The sequence below is a fragment of the Octopus bimaculoides genome, chromosome 3 (assembly GCF_001194135.2).
Source record: "Octopus bimaculoides isolate UCB-OBI-ISO-001 chromosome 3, ASM119413v2, whole genome shotgun sequence".
NCBI lineage: Eukaryota > Metazoa > Mollusca > Cephalopoda > Octopoda > Octopodidae > Octopus > Octopus bimaculoides.
The window spans coordinates 88,866,447-88,882,665 of record NC_068983.1 but is presented as its reverse complement, the minus strand read 5'-3'; the positions used below and the strand labels follow the sequence as shown (position 1 = coordinate 88,882,665).

At 36.9% G+C, this 16,219-nt stretch overlaps 1 protein-coding gene across 2 annotated transcripts in view; it reads left to right on the top strand.

Annotated features, from left to right (window-relative positions):
* Positions 1-16,219, top strand: part of LOC106868904 (zinc finger CCCH-type with G patch domain-containing protein) — a 267,874-nt gene that overhangs the window by 58,441 nt on the left and 193,214 nt on the right. For both annotated transcript variants that reach the window (XM_052966289.1, XM_052966290.1), the window contains exons 7-10: positions 1,924-2,081; positions 3,818-3,963; positions 12,206-12,314; positions 14,009-14,188. In XM_052966289.1, coding sequence (XP_052822249.1) covers positions 1,924-2,081; positions 3,818-3,963; positions 12,206-12,314; positions 14,009-14,188 — 593 coding nt within the window. The remainder of the gene's footprint in view (positions 1-1,923; positions 2,082-3,817; positions 3,964-12,205; positions 12,315-14,008; positions 14,189-16,219) is intronic.

The following is a 16,219-nucleotide window of genomic DNA, read 5'->3' as shown; positions in this document are numbered from 1 at the left end:
GCATAACATTATTAAGTGTACGTAAATTTCATCCGTCTAATTGGCTATAGAAATGCTTGTGCAAAGCAACTTTTTGTGCTGCCCTGATTATACATAGCAGGGCAATCCCTTTTAGCAGGAGCTAGGACGGCAATTTGTGATGAAGCAATTGCTGGCGATCTGTTGCTACACAGTTTTGCCAGAATTCTATCAGATTGGGCAGATGTTGATGCACCATTTTGCATTATGTTCAAAGTAGCTTCTGGAATGTGGTGAATTGCTGCAGTCTGTTGCTGTCTTTTTAAACCGGTTGCTTTCTTTCCCCAGCAAATTCTCTTCTGTGGAGGCATAATCTATGTATATATTAAACAGAACAACAAAAGTTATTATAGATGGCAGTGTCAGTAGTTTTTATATTTCTGTAATTTTTCAGATTAACACCTGCACGATTACCCAGTCCTAACCCTAATCCTAACCCTAACACTAACCCTAACCCTAAAATCCTAACCCTGACCCTAAAACCATAACCATAACACTAACCCTAATCCTAACCCTAACCGTAACCCTAACCCTAAACCCTAGGTCCTAACCTTAACCGTAACTCTAAAACCCTAACACCCTAGTGAAAATTGTGGTATATTTACAAAACATTGATGAACATGAGTTATATTTTAGTGAATGATTGTGTGTACTTGCGTGTGTATGCGTTTAAGAGAGCGAGAGAGAATAGCGAGAAAGCAAAAGGGAGAGAGAGGGGGAGAAAGGAATAGAGAATGGGAGTAATGAAGAGAGAGAAAGAGAGGAAGGGAGAACGGAAGACAGTTATAAAATAGCAATGCGTGCGCATGTTTATATTAGAAAGACACAGAAAGTAAATCTTATATCTATAATGTTGATGTGTGTATGTGTTTATGTGTATGTTGTCACAGATCATGTATGTGTGGTTGTGTGTGATTTTATGTATCTATGTTATGAAAAATAGATAAAAAATACCAAGAGGAAAGTTTAATCTATGACTTTGTATGTATCACTTTCTCTCTCTCCCTCTTTTACTCTCTATATTATATGTTGAGTACGTGATCGATGTGTAAGAATGCTGGTGCAGGTAGAAGGGAAGAAATATAAAAGTTGCTAGAAACAACAGCCAAATCTCCCTTAAATCACACAAATGAAACGGAATTTAAAAAATCTAATTACTGCACTGGAAAGTTCACATCGAAAAAATTCCATTGATGTAAAAATTTTTACGAATAAGTGGAAAATGTGGATTTCTATACACTTTTAAAAAGGCTTCACACAGACACACAACTTCAGCTTTATATATTAAGACTAGCAGTATAACCCGACGTTGTTCGAGTGTGACTTATTACACCATCTACTATAACTTCTGACACTAATCCTTTTCCTGTGTTTAGTGTTATTCTCTCCACTACCACTTGATGACAACTCCTAAAGTACCGAGTACACTCTGTAAAGTGTTGGGATTAGGAAGGTATATTCAGCCATAGAAAACATGTTGAAGCAGACACTGGAGCATGATACAGTATTCTGGCCTGTCAGATCCAGTTGAAGCATCCTACTGGTGATAGGCATTAAATTAATTTTGTGTGTGTGCGCACGCACGCACGCACACACACACACAAACACACACACACACACACACACACACACATACACACACACACATTTCGCAATTTCTTCTTGCATCTTCCCACTTTACTGTTTTCCTTTTTCACTGATGCAAACACTGGAAACTCTACAGGTTTTGCTAGTGTTAAATAATTGGTTAAACTCACTCTTCTCTCTCTTCATATATATTATATATATTGTGTAAGTATGTATTATATTTATATATATAGATTTGTATACAAAGTATGATGATGGTTTAGTGTTTATAAGCAAATGACATTTAGATGTGTATATATAATTATTTCTTATCAATAGTTCTTTGCAGATAGGTGGCAAATGTCTGGCACGTTACACTGATGGCTTGTGGTGCAATGTAAAGATTGAAGGAATTGAAGAAGATGGCCGTTTTGTTGTGGCTTTTGAAGGTCGTAATGATGTCCTTGTTGTTGGTTCTGATGAAATAATGCCAGCTGGTGAGTATTTTATAACAGATCATAACATTTCATCAAACTCAGTTGTTGTTGTTGTTATTTAGCCTTAGACCAATCCTGATCAAGCAAACCTATGGTTAAAAGAATTCCACTCATGACTGACAGTTTATTTTCTGTACATAGTGTACCTAGATTACATTATTTAATGTGTCCTTTTTTTAAAGTTAGCTGAGATTTGATGGAGACCTGTTTGCTATTTCAAGAGCTGGATAGAACCTAAGCAACTTAGTTGAGATTTTTATGCTAGATACTAATGTCAAATGATGTCAAATGTGACTCAAAAACTATAAACTGGAAATCAAATACTATACCCACTCAGTTAGTTTATTCTTACAATCTGTTGGATAGGCCTAATTGAAGTTCATGAGAATGAGAGGTTATTAGTGTAGGAGAGAAAATATTCTGGAGGTCTTACTGAAACCATGTGATGGTCATTGAGAAGGAGGAAAACTCAAGGTGTTGAATAAAGTTATTGTTTACAACTGTTTCTTTCATCTTTGAATTGTTTGATGCGAAAATGGTAAATGGCAGTTAGTTGTGTAAGAGAGGAGATTGTCATTCTTGAGAATGGGACACATACATGTTTCTGTAGAGTGGATAAAGTGTTATAGAGATAGAAAGTTTGCAAGTTGAAATAAGTATACAAACAGTTTCTGGAGTATAATGTCTGAGAGGGACATTTTTGAGATTCATTAATAGTTATCCAACTAATAGTAGGAGCAAACTGGTTGAATGGATATCATACTTGACTACAAGCTTATAGGTCTTGTGTTAAAATCCACAGTAAGTGTTGTTTACTTGCACAGTACATTATAATTATGCACATCTCAGACCACAAAAACATCAAGAGTGACAGAGGTACCTAATTATCTGGGAAAGTTGCTTAAGGCAGGAAGATTTATCTCTCATCACAAAGTCAGAGCTAATCAGTGTTTAGGATGTGTTTACAGTTAATAATTATTAATATCTAACCACTCAAAATCCCTCAGTATTTAGAATATGTTCATATTTAACATTACTTGTGACTAATAAGGATGCTGTAGCTGCCAAGTATGCTTCAGATATTAGGTCTTCTATGATACAAGTCTCTTCATTTGAATTTCTGTACGAGTTCTGCCCACGTATATTTGATACTTCTTCCTCACCTCTTCCCATCACATTCCACTGTGTCTTACCCTTTCTCTGACTACATATTAAACACTCTGTTTGGTCTTTCCAGAAGTGAATTTTTCTGGAATTCAGTCTCTGCTTATGTTTATCATCATTGCTCATGTTTATCAAGCATCTTTTTGTAGTAGTTGAGAAATAACACATTAGATAACGACTTCTAGATATCTCTAAAGAGACTAGATGATCACAGATCATGAGTCTACTCAATCATTTTTGACCTGGGGCTAAACAACTTATGAAACATCAGTGTGTATATAAACTTCTGTTTATCAGAATAGGATGCCTTTAAAGGGCTGTGGGCACAATGTTTCATTCTATCTAATATAAAAGTAAATTCATATTTATAAGGGACAAACATTTGTATGGGTCTTCAAGGTCCAAGCCGTTTCTGATTGGGAGCTGCTGCTCTTCTTATAGACTGGTGCTCATTCATTTCATTTTGGTTTGGTTTCTATGTTTGGATGTTCTTCTTATTGCTATGTGTTTATCTGTCTATTTTGTTTATCTCTCAAAATAAAATGTTTTGATATATTTGTATTGTTCAAAAGCTGTTACAGATGAAGAATCCCCTTGTGAATCTGACACAGAGCAAGATGACGATGATGATCATTATGATAGTCAACCTACTGGTTCTTTGATGTATATAGCTCCAAAAACAACAGTGGCATTAGGAGAATGGGAAACACATACAAAGGTATTTTATGCATATATATATCTTTAGGTGTTATATGGTTTTAGGTCAGCTCTGATTAAGCAGACCTATGATCAATGGCTTTCCAACTATGACAATCTCATCTGTTTCTTAGGAATGTTGCAACCAGAGTCATGCTATTCTAAGTGTCTCTCATTGGCTTTGATTTGTATGTATGTGGTTAGTTAGTGTGTATTTTATCTTTAACTTGTTTCAATCATTAGACTGCAACCATGCTGAATACACCAAGACTGGTTTTTAAGTGGTAATGGGGGACAAACAAAAATCCCAAAACACACACAAACACATGCTCACATGCATGCACGCACAAACACACATGCACACACACACACACACACTCACAAACACACACACACACACAAACACACACATGTGCACACACACACACACACACACACACACACACACACACACACACACACACACACACACACACACTAGCAGAATATATGACATTGCCTTCTTAGAGAAGGTGAGACTAATGCATTGCACTACCAATTTGCACTCTGTAATAATAGTGATTTTCATAACACTATGTAACAAAGAATTTATTTTTAATTTTTTAAATTTTTGGTTGTTAAGTGTTATTTCCTATTTGCTTCTATCTAGAAATCAAAAGAAATGACTACTATTCCCTTCAAACCTTGACCTGGACATCAATGCTTTGAAACTGACCCATTTTCCATTGTACCTCAGACAGATTCAGTGATGAGTTGCTGAAGCAGAAATATCTTAACAAATATTCTGCTCAATACCACAGATTTGCTTGTCAGTTGCTTGACCTTAACAACTTGAGCATGTCCCTTAATGGCTGACAATATGTGCATTTCTGGTCATGAGCAGGAGTAGTGGGGAAATAAATGTAAGAAAAGCAAAATTTGAAGGAAATATAACCATTTTTCATACTTTCTAAGGGTAAGCAAATATGAAATAACAGTTGCTACCCAAGGACAATTACACAGTGTAATTTAACTGTATGTAGAATATATATCTAATTCAAGCAAATTAAGAAGATATAAGAAAACATTCCTGATATTCTTTGACTCTTAAAATAATTTGAATAGTGGGAAGGAACAGAATTATCAAGAAGTAAAATGTGCAGAAATAAAATCATTCTTATAATGGTGTGGAAAGTGGAATGTTCAGAGGAACCTCACATGTCAGAGGAAACTTACATGTTGGAACTGCAATGCATACAGTAACAAAGTATGTGAAGAGTTGTTTATGTGTTATTAGATCTCTACCTGTCATAGCCTTAGCAATTTTGAACATTGTCATATCAGCACCTCAGGATATACAATGCTTTTCATTTAATCAATAGGGACATAAATAAACAATTAGTTGTAAAAACCAAAGTTCTAGTAAGTAGGAAGGCGAACACATCACAAACCCCTTCAAGTAGATGGCCCTGCTTGATCTGTAGAAAAGGTGTAGGTAGAAACTCCATAAGATGTACCCAGTGTAAGATATGGATGCATAAAAGGTGCAGCAACATCAAAGGAAGTTAACTGGGAAGATAGCTTTTGTGTGTGGCAGATGCACAGGGGCAGTAAACACCACAGATGCTCAGAAAACTGATCCCATCACATGCCAGGGGAAGAAACTAGAAGTAATTGATAGCTTCTGCTACCTAGGTGATCAAGTCTGTAGTGGGGTTGGATGCTCAGAGAGCATTATCACTAGAATAAGAATAGCCTGGGCAAAGTTCAGTAAGCTCCTCCCTCTGCTGGTGACAAAGGGCCTCTCACTCAGAGTGAAAGGTAGATTGCATGATGCATGTGTGTGAACTGCCATGCTACATGGCAGTGAAACATGGGCCGTGACTGCTGAAGACATGCATACACATGAAAGAAATGAAGCTAATATGATCCACCGGATGTGTAATGTCAGTGTGCACACACAACAGAATGCAAGCACCTTGAGAGAAATGTTGAACATAAGAAGCATCAGATGTGGTGTGCAAGAGAGATGACTGTGCTGGTATGGTCATGTGATGCTTATGGATGAGGAGAGCTGTGTGAAGAAGTATCACTCCCTAACAGTGGAAGGAACCCGTGGAAGAGGGAGACCCAGGAAGACATGGGATGAGGTGGTGAAGCATGACCTTCGAACATTGGACCTCATAGAGGCAATGACAAAAGACCGAGACCTCTGGAGATATGCTGTGATTGAGAAAACCCAGCAAGGAAAGTGAGATCACAGCCGTAGCCTACACCAGTGTCGCATAACCAGCCCATTTAAAAAGTACCTTTGAATTGTCAGGTGACATTCCGTGCTTGAGGAGACCTATTGGGTTAAGTAAATTAAAATCAAATCAAATCACAATCAAATGGAAATTGTAGTTGTGGCCATTACCAGTGCTGGTAGCACACAATAAGCACCATTCATTCATGCGTGGGTCACTGCCAGAACTGCCTGAATGGCTCCCCGTGCCGGTGGCACGTAAAAAGCACTATCCGAGCGTGGTCAATGCCAGCTCCTCCCCCACCCCTGCCCCGACTGGCTCCTGTGCTGGTGGTACGTAAAAAGTACCATTCAAACATGGCCGATGCCAGTGCCACCTGACTGGCTACCATGCTGGTGGCACGTAAAAAGCATCCACTACAGTCTTGGAGTGGTTGGTGTTAGGAAGGGTCTCCAGCTATAGAAATATTGTCAGATCAGATTGGAGCTTGGTATGGTCGCCTGGTTTGCCAGTCTCCAGTCAAACCAACTCATGCCAGCATGGAAAACGGACATTAAATGATGATGATGATGATGATATAGATGCTTCCCTCTCTTGAGCGTTCTGTATTGGGATCTATTGATTTGATGTGGTAGAACCTAGATGTTCTGGAAACTGAAGTATCCTAGAGCAAAAAGGCACACCTGTTGGTGTCTGTGGAATTCTGGGAATATTTGCATCCTCTGTTTTGGTGCACCCTGTGAGATTAATTAACTTGATCACATGGGGCATAAGCTTCTTAATCATTTCTCTTACATTTTTGCATAGCTGCACTGACTTGAAAATTACACAGTACAATTATTGGGGATCCTTTCTTTTAGCTGGTGTCTGTTTAATAGTAGATTTGAGAGTTCTAATACATTTTAAATTTCTGCTGGATTCTGAACCATTTCTTTCTGATTTACAATATTGTCTATCGATTTGTATGTATGACTATATCCTTGAAAATATAGTACATAATGTTTCATGTTCAGTTTCTGAATTGTATGGTTTTTAGGGACAAGTGTGGAAGTAATATCTAAAGAAATAATTGTAATAGCTGTGCCTTTATGTTGATGAACAGGAAACTGATCAGTAATACTTTCCAGTTGTTGAACCCTCTAAAAAATAACAGAATAGACAACCTTTTAGTCTGCAGTATATTTAGGATCACTGTCATTAGCATATGCTGTTAATATGTCAATATTTTTTTATGCCCTTTTCCAAAATTTCTATTGCTAGATTACTGAATTCAGTGCAGTTAGAAAGAAGCTGTATTTTTGATGTTCTTGTCTATTTATATCCTCAATCTTGTCAATGAGGGCTGCATTGTTGATTTTATTTAGCTACCTGATTTCCATTCCAGAGTATGCCTGCTGAGCTTGATAGTTGTAATCTTTTATAAGGTCATCATGATACTTAAGTGAAAGTTGAAGTGGATTGGATGCTTCACAACATTTAAGTTGCATAGCAAAAAGGACCCTGTGATTCTTGGCTATTTGAAATACAGAAGTTTCTGATTATGTTACTTCCTACTGGGTTTCATTCTTCAGCAATTCTTATGTAAAGTATGTCTTTACAGGTGGTGCAAATTTTGTCATTGATTATTCCTAGACCTTGAAATGGACTTGAACCTCCCACTTTATGGAAAAAATTGTAGAAATAAGCATTCATGTTGAGTGGCATGTAAAGTACCAATGACACTGTCAAAATTTATGTAAAGTTGGTTTCCAGCAGAAGCACCTTAAATTTTTCATCTTCATTGCTTGCTGTTGTATGTATAGTAGGACAGAACCTGATGGTACAGCAAAGTTTTTGAAAAGGGGTCATACTAGCACAGCTTGAATAAGGGCTGTAAGTGTTGTGCCCTTTAGACTTAGCACTTATTTCTTTATTGCCCACAAGGGGCTAAACATAGAGGGGACAAACAAGGACAGACAAAGGGATTAAGTCGATTACATCGACCCCAGTGCGTATCTGGTACTTAATTTATTGACCCTGAAAGGATGAAAGGTAAAGTCGACCTCGGCAGAATTTGAACTCAGAATGTAACAGCAGACGAAATACTGATAAGCATTTCGCCTGGCATGCTAACATTTCTGCCAGTTCGCTGCCTTTAGCCTTAGACTTAGCACTTGCAGTGCCTCAGTTACTTGACTGAAGTAAAACTACTGGCCATTTTCTGAGTGGACAGCAGCTTATTGAATATTAGGGTATCTTCATAAACAAAAAGGATTAAAACATACTAAAAAAGCCTCATAGCCACTGATGTATTGTCTTTCTTTAATCTTGCTGGAATTTTAATGCATCAGAACAAACATTGCAGCATTAGAACTCTTGATGATATTCACAGCCATATTTTATGGACTTTATTGAAACGCAGAACTCAATATTGATGTGTCTCAGTCAGAAGTGTGCAGTAAGGAATTATCAATTTGTTGTCAATTTTATGTTGTCCAATCAAGATTTGCAAGTCTACATTTTCTGGTGGTGTTCTGGAAGAGAGATAACCATCTTCACCATTTTTGGTTTTCTTGACAAATGGTCTTGAAAACTATTTGGTGTATTTGTTGTTTTCCACACAAAGTGGCTTCTTGTTGATGGTACTATAGATCCCATAAAGCATCTGGGTTTTGAGAATACTGAAGAGTTCTTTCTCTCTGCACAAGTGTGGCAGCTCTGCAGATGTGATGGAATCAATTTGACGGAAAACAGTTTTATTTGTAATTTGTTCCAGGCAGTAGATTCTCCTTTCTCATTACATTGTTGACTGATGGCAACATCATTTGTAACCAATTTCTTGGGAAGATGAGAGAAATTACATTTGACTGGGACCAAATTTGAACCCGTATCCACAAAAGTTGGTCTTGCTGCTTAAGCTTATATTGTTATGTCATAGTCAGCATAGATCTACATTGATCAAATCTCCAACTGAAGCTATTACTTTGTTGCTGTAAAACAAGTAAAAGACAGAGTAAAAGAGAGAGTGAAAGAGAATTATAATATGTGAGGGGCATCTATTTTATTCCTCTTCATCTCCTCCCCCCACCAATCCAACCCCTCCACCCCTCCCTGAAAAAACAAACAAACACACACACACACACACACACACACACACACACACACACACACAGTGTGTATGTGTATATATGTATATATATATATATATGTGAATGATATAAAGAAATCAAAATGAGGGATAAAAAAATTAGAAAGAGAAATAGATAGTGATAGAAAGAATCAGAGAGAAGGGTAATGAACTGGTTAGGAATACAGAACTTTCAATATGCTGAATGAAGAAGGTTAGAATAGTAAAACTCAGAGAATCAGCATTGTGGTGAAGTTAGAGAATAAGATGATACCTACATACAAAAGAAAATGGGAAAGAAGAGAATGAAAATAAATTTTCTCAAATATACCACCACACCTAGACACACATACAATATATGGGTGAGTTGTTAAGATGTTAGACACATTGTTGTCCAGACAGATACTCATATTCTGTGTGAGATAAAGTATCAGTTTAGGGTGGTAGTTTGGTTGTATTTGTGCTGATACTTTATGTTCTGAGTCTAACACTGATGCCTTTCCCTTGGACAACTTTGGTGGTGAAGAGAAGAGACTTGCAGCATAGACAAATATTAGTCTTTAACAAAGAAAAAGAAAAATAGAAACTAACTTACTCATAACTGCACATTGGATTGGGATTGGAACTTCCCTGGGTAAAGATACCTGGTCAGTCTTGACCAATGGGGGCCTTGGAATACATAAGAAATACTAGAAGATTCAAGTTCAATGTAACCATGGAAGAGGAAGAACAAGGAAAATTTGAATAGAAGCAGTGAAATCTAATCTCAGATGTTGAACTTCATAAAAAATATGATAAATAAAAGGAACAAATGGTGAAACACTGTGCTAGAGAGGATCTGTACCACCCATGCAGGTATGGTAAAGTAGAAATAGAAATGATGATGATATCATCATCATCATCATTATCATCACCGTTGCCATTTATCGTCCATCTTCCGTGTTTGCATAGGTTGGACAGTTTGACAGGAGCTGGCCACGTAAAACACTATACCAGGCTACTGTATATGTTTTGGCATGGTTTTTACAGCTGGATGTCCTTCCTAATATCCCATAGAGTGAACTGAGTACTTTTTATATGGTATCAGCATGGTTTTTACAGCTGGATGCCCTTCTAAATGCCAACCACTTCACAGTGTGAACTGGATGCTTTTTAAGTGGCACCAGCACTGGCAGGGTCACCAAGTAACTTGTAAGGCAAGGAATTTTGAGAGGGGAGTGGGTATTAGAGGAGGTGATCTTTTGTCAGATGATGAAAGATTAGAGTGTGACAGAGAGACAGAGAGGCAGAAACAGGTGTCTTGGTAAATACTCAGTAATAAAATACATCACAAGGTATGCTATAATTAATAAGGTAACCTTTATCAATAGTGTTTGTTCATTTTGTTCAGTGTCTGCTTTCCATGCTAGCATGGCTGAGATGGAAGTAAATATTGAAGCAGGATTTTTACAACCAGATGCACTTTTTGTTACCAACCCTTACCTGTTTTTCAGGTAAAGAATATTTATTCCTGAGGAATTCAAGATTAGAGATAGTGGGTGTTTTCATTTACAGGAAATGTTAATAAACTTCACCATTAGCAGTCACAGACATATAACTGTTAGTAGCTGAGCTGGCCATAGGCATAACTCTATGTAGTTCTAAAAGCATTCACACACACACGCACGCACGCACACACACACATACACACTCATACATACAATACATGTGTGTGTGTGTGTGTGTCTGTGTGTGTGTAGTGTGTGTATGCAGTTAGTTTCTTTCATTTTTAATCTATCAAATACCCTCACAGGGCAGCCTGGGGTTATAGTAGAAACACTTACCTAAGGTGTCTGATATACAATATGAAAGATATATGCATGATCTTATTTCACTGCAAGTCTTCTACAAAATATTCCTTTTTGAAGACTATATTTCTCATGAGGTAGTGTAAAATGGCAGCATCCTTCCATGACCAGCAGTTACAGAGGTTGAATGTAAGAAGTACCAAGTTCTGTTGCTGTCATCTTTATCTTCATGCCTGTGAGTATGTGACCATGGTACCTAACATGATACAACTACGTTGTGTTTGATGTTGTTTAGTTCCAGTTTAGCCATGGTCCTTTAGGGTTATGATCAGTGGCATTCCAACAATGATTATCCGTCTTTTTCTGCTATATGTAACTGGAACTACAACATTTCTAATGTGCCACTTCTTTTCAAGATGACAAAATCTAATTTGAGTGAGATTTGGCTGCTATTTCTAACTGGTTTTTCAACCATGTGGATGCCCCTTTATTGGTATTCTGACCTCTACTTGCGAAAGTAATCATCATCATCATCATCGTCATTTAACGTCTGTTTTCCATGCTAGCATGGGTTGGACGGTTCAACTGGGGTCTGGGAAGCCAGGTGGCTGCACCAGGGTCCAGTCTGATCTGGCAGTGTTTCTACAGATGGATGCCCTTCCTAACGCCAACCACTCCATGAGTGTAGTGGGTGCTTTTTACATGCCACCGGCACGGAAACTAATCAAGGTGGCACTGGCATTGGCCATGATCAGATGGTGCTTTTTATGTGCCCCCGGCATGGGAATGACAACATATATTTCCAGCTTACTGGATTAGGTAGTTTAGAGCTAATTGCCTTAGTCATAACCATAATAGTAATTGAAATGAACCATGAACCTTCCAGTCAGTTATGTTGTCTTTTGTCAAGATGGTTATCTTTGACTCGATGAAGATATTGAAAAGTGACAAAATTTTTTATTAATTTTTGAGCTTGTGAAGTTGTTTGTGAATCCCTTTCTCTATCTCTAGCAATTACATTATATTCATATAAATATGAAAGGAGATGCATTTTAAAACTGTTTTCATGTATTTTATTTCCATAAATAATTAAAGTTTCTTTTTCAGTTTAATTTAATTTAATTTTATTTTCATTTTATCATTCAGGGAATTGGTTCTCATTTGATGGCCAAGATGGGTTATATCACTGGTCAAGGTCTTGGAAGAAACAACGAAGGGAAGATAGAACCAATCCCCATCGAAGTCTTGCCAGCTGGTAGTTTGCGTGTTATTCTAATATTTCATACCCACAGTATACCACATGATATTATAATGACACCACATTAAAAATTTCAGTAAAATAAACTTTGCTTGTCATCTTTCTCAGGTTGATAAAAAAAGTACCAGTCAAGCTTTGGGGGTTGATATATTCATCTGTATTCCTTCCGATAAAACTTGTGGTCCTTTGCTGTTAGAAATAATTATTATGATCACAAGTACAAAAGATCTTTAATCAAGTTCTTTACATTCTGAGTTTAAATCCTGTCTTTACCCTTCATCTTTCTTAGCTTGAAGAGTTGCATATCATTCAAATATTGGGATTGATTTCAATGACTACATTCACCCTAAATTTCTAGCCTTGTGCCTATGTTAGAATCCTCCTCTGCCACTGCCGCTACCACCTCTGCCCCCATCACTGCCGCTGCTGCTGCTGATTCACTTATTCCATGTCTCATCTCCCTCCTGCAGCTTAGAGATGCAAAACCTTTCTCAACACATGAGCTGTCGCAAGCATTGCTGCCATCTGAATACTTCTTATGAAGTTCGGTATTTGCAGCTTTGATACCAGAGTATTGTTCTCTTTGAGATAGTCCCAAGAGCACCAAGCACAATAAGTTCTACACTCACTTTTGAGGCTCTATGAATTCTTTTCACTTCCAATCCAAGGTCTTGGTATTTACTGACTTTTTCATCCTCTGTCTTCACAATATTCTGGTCTGTAGGTATAGACCAGAACATGACTCCTTCTGCAAAAAAACATGTCTTAACCATTTCCAGAATTTCCATCAGTTTGTTGAAAAAACTCTGTGTAGGATTTTCTTTTTCCTGTTGACGATCTTTTCTCTTTAAGTCCACATATTATACTCCTCGAGGGTCTCATCATTGTCACTGATCACCTTCTCACTCAGACCTCTTCCACCTTCCTTCTTAGGTAAGTATAGCTTTGCTATGTTACTTCCAGTGGGAAGGCACCCATGCATAGCCATTACTTTCCTAGTTTTTCTATCCATGTTGACAAATTCTTTCTTAGTCCATTCCACAATTCCTGTGTTACAGTCTATGTATTGATGCTTCTAATCAGGTTCCCACCATTTGCTTAGATATGCATAACTTTTTAACTCTCCTGATATATTCAGAAGCAGTTTTCTCCTTCATCTTGGTGTTCATCATCTGACCTATTTGTAAAACACCAAGATACTTGTTACTCTCTCCATTCACTTCTCTTATCCACTCATCATCTGGTAGTTATACTCCACTGCTGTCTACATTTTGCCCTATCCTCAGTTCAGTAACAGTACATTTCTCTCTACCAAATGCCATCTGGATGTCTTGTGAGAAAATTTATATGGACTTAATATTATTATTGTAATTATTAAGGTGGTGAACTGGCAGAACTGTTAGCATGGTGGACAAAATGCATAGCATCATTTCCTCCAATTCTTCATTCTTATCTCAGAATCTACTGAGGTTAGCTTTATCTTTCATCCTTTTGGGGTTGATAAAATAAGTACCTATTGAGTACTGGGGTCGATGTAATTGACTAGTTCCCTCCCTTCAAAAACTGCTGGCTGTGTGCCAAAATTTGAAACCATTATTCCTCTTATTCTTCTTTTATTGTTATTATTATTATTATTATTATTATTATTATTATTATTATTATTGTTATTATTTTATATATTTGACATTCAGGCAAGTCACTTGACACAGTGATGAAACTGAAAGAGGAAGCATCTAATAAAAACCTATTTAATGTGCTGAACAATGAGAAAGCAAAGAAGTCCCTGGAGAAGAAGAACAAAGCAGCTTATAACAAGATTGAGCCTACAAATGTATTTGACTTCATCAACAACAAACTGGATAAGAAAACAGGTAGGTCACTTGGCTACTTCATTAAGTACTTCATTTTATTGCAACTGCTGATCAGGCAGACATTCCAGCTGTGGTCTATCCATTTTGTATATCTATCCATTTTGTATATCTGAAGCAATATCTGTTGTTTCTTTCTCTCTTCTTTTTCTGATGATAGGGTGTGATTTGAGGAAGATTTTATTGCTAATTCTCGCAGGTTAAACAACTGTGTGGAGACTTCCTCATTGGTGCTGCTGTTATTGTTACTGATTGTCATGGTGGCAATTCTTTCTGGGAAATCACAGAATTATAAGAATTCTTTTTACATGGAAAGACTAGTTAATAAGACAAATTACCTATTGATGAATTTCTAAAATCAGGAAAATAAGTAATTGATTGATTCATTTCATGACAGATAGGTTGTCTAAAAAGGAAAGGTTCTTTAGCATCCAGATTAACTTTTATAAAGGTTAATCACAACAAAGGCTATAAGAAATGAGCTAGATAGCAAAGTTTGAAGTATGCAAATTGATATTTAGCAATCTAATACTGGCAGAACAACAATGAAATGCTGAGTGAATGAAAACAACAGCAACAACAGCAATAATTGTTTCTAATGTTAGCGTAAGACTGGCATATTTCTGAGGGGAGGGGACAAGTGAATTATATTGAATTCAGTACTTGACTGGTTCTTTATTTTATTGACTCTGAAAGGATGAAAGGCAAAATTGACCATAACAGAATTTGAACTCAGAATATAAAGAGCTAGAAGAAATGCCACTAAGCATTTTGTGTGGTGTGCCAACAATTGTACCAGCTTGCTACTTTAATAATAATAATAATAATGGTTTCAAATTTTGACACAAGGCCAGCATTTTCAGGGGAAGGGGTGAATCAATTAGATTGACCCCAGTGCTCAACTGGTACTTATTTTATTGACCCCGTAGGGATGAAAGGTAAAGCCAACCTTGGTAGAATTTGAACTCAGAATGTACAGATGGATGAAATGCTGCTACGCATATTGCCTGGCATGCTAGCAATTCTGTCAGCTCACCACCTTAATAATAATTATAATATTCCTGTATTCCTGTCTGTTTAATCTGTGTTACACTTGTCATCAAGGGAAGTTATCTCAAATGTACATACAGAGAGAGAAGAAGGGGAAAAAGGGAGAGAAATAAATAAATAAAATGGGAATAATTGAATCAGTGAAAAAATGAAAAGGAAAACATGAGAGAGAGAGAGAGAGAGGTCTATATTATTCTGCATTTGTGTGTTAAAAACACGGGCACAATCAAAATGTTTAACATAGTGAAACAATGTGGTGGAAATCTATAAATTTATGGTTTAAAAAAATATAGTGATAGATAGTTAAATTAAAGTGTAATATGATGGTTACTTACACTGACAGACAGACAAGCAAGCAGACATACATACATGGAAACATACATACATACATACAGTCAGACAGATGGATATATAGGTAGGTATATAGGTAAGTAGGAAGGTAGGTAGTTGAGTCTGCAGATATATTAATAGTTATGCAAATAGTTGGACAGTGAAAAGTGTAGTTAGTTTACATACTTTTTAATTTTTTAAATTCCCTCACTTAACACATACGCTTTTGTGTAATTAGAGGGAGGGAGGGAGAGAGAGAGAGAGAGAGAGAGATAGAGAGAGAGAGAGAATGTTGACTGAAGGAATGCAGAAGTAGAAAGCAGTTACATGATTTTAAATGTCATGTGATAGAATATTGGGATCTTTTTTAAAACGGGGGCCACATTTTTCATTAACGAAACACTTTGAAACTTGGAACACTGGTAGAATGTGTCATATAAAACATCTTTTTCTCTTAGTCTTCTTAAAAAAAAAAGAAATCCCTAAGTTATTCCATGTTAAAGTTGTCGTATTTCTGTAATTTCAACCAATCACTGACGTTCATTCAGCCGATATACATTAAGTGCCGACTACATAAACAAACGATTCTGAAACAATTCTATCGGTGATAGGGTTAGGGTTAGGGTAAAACAGCAAATCTAAAAAGAAAAAAGC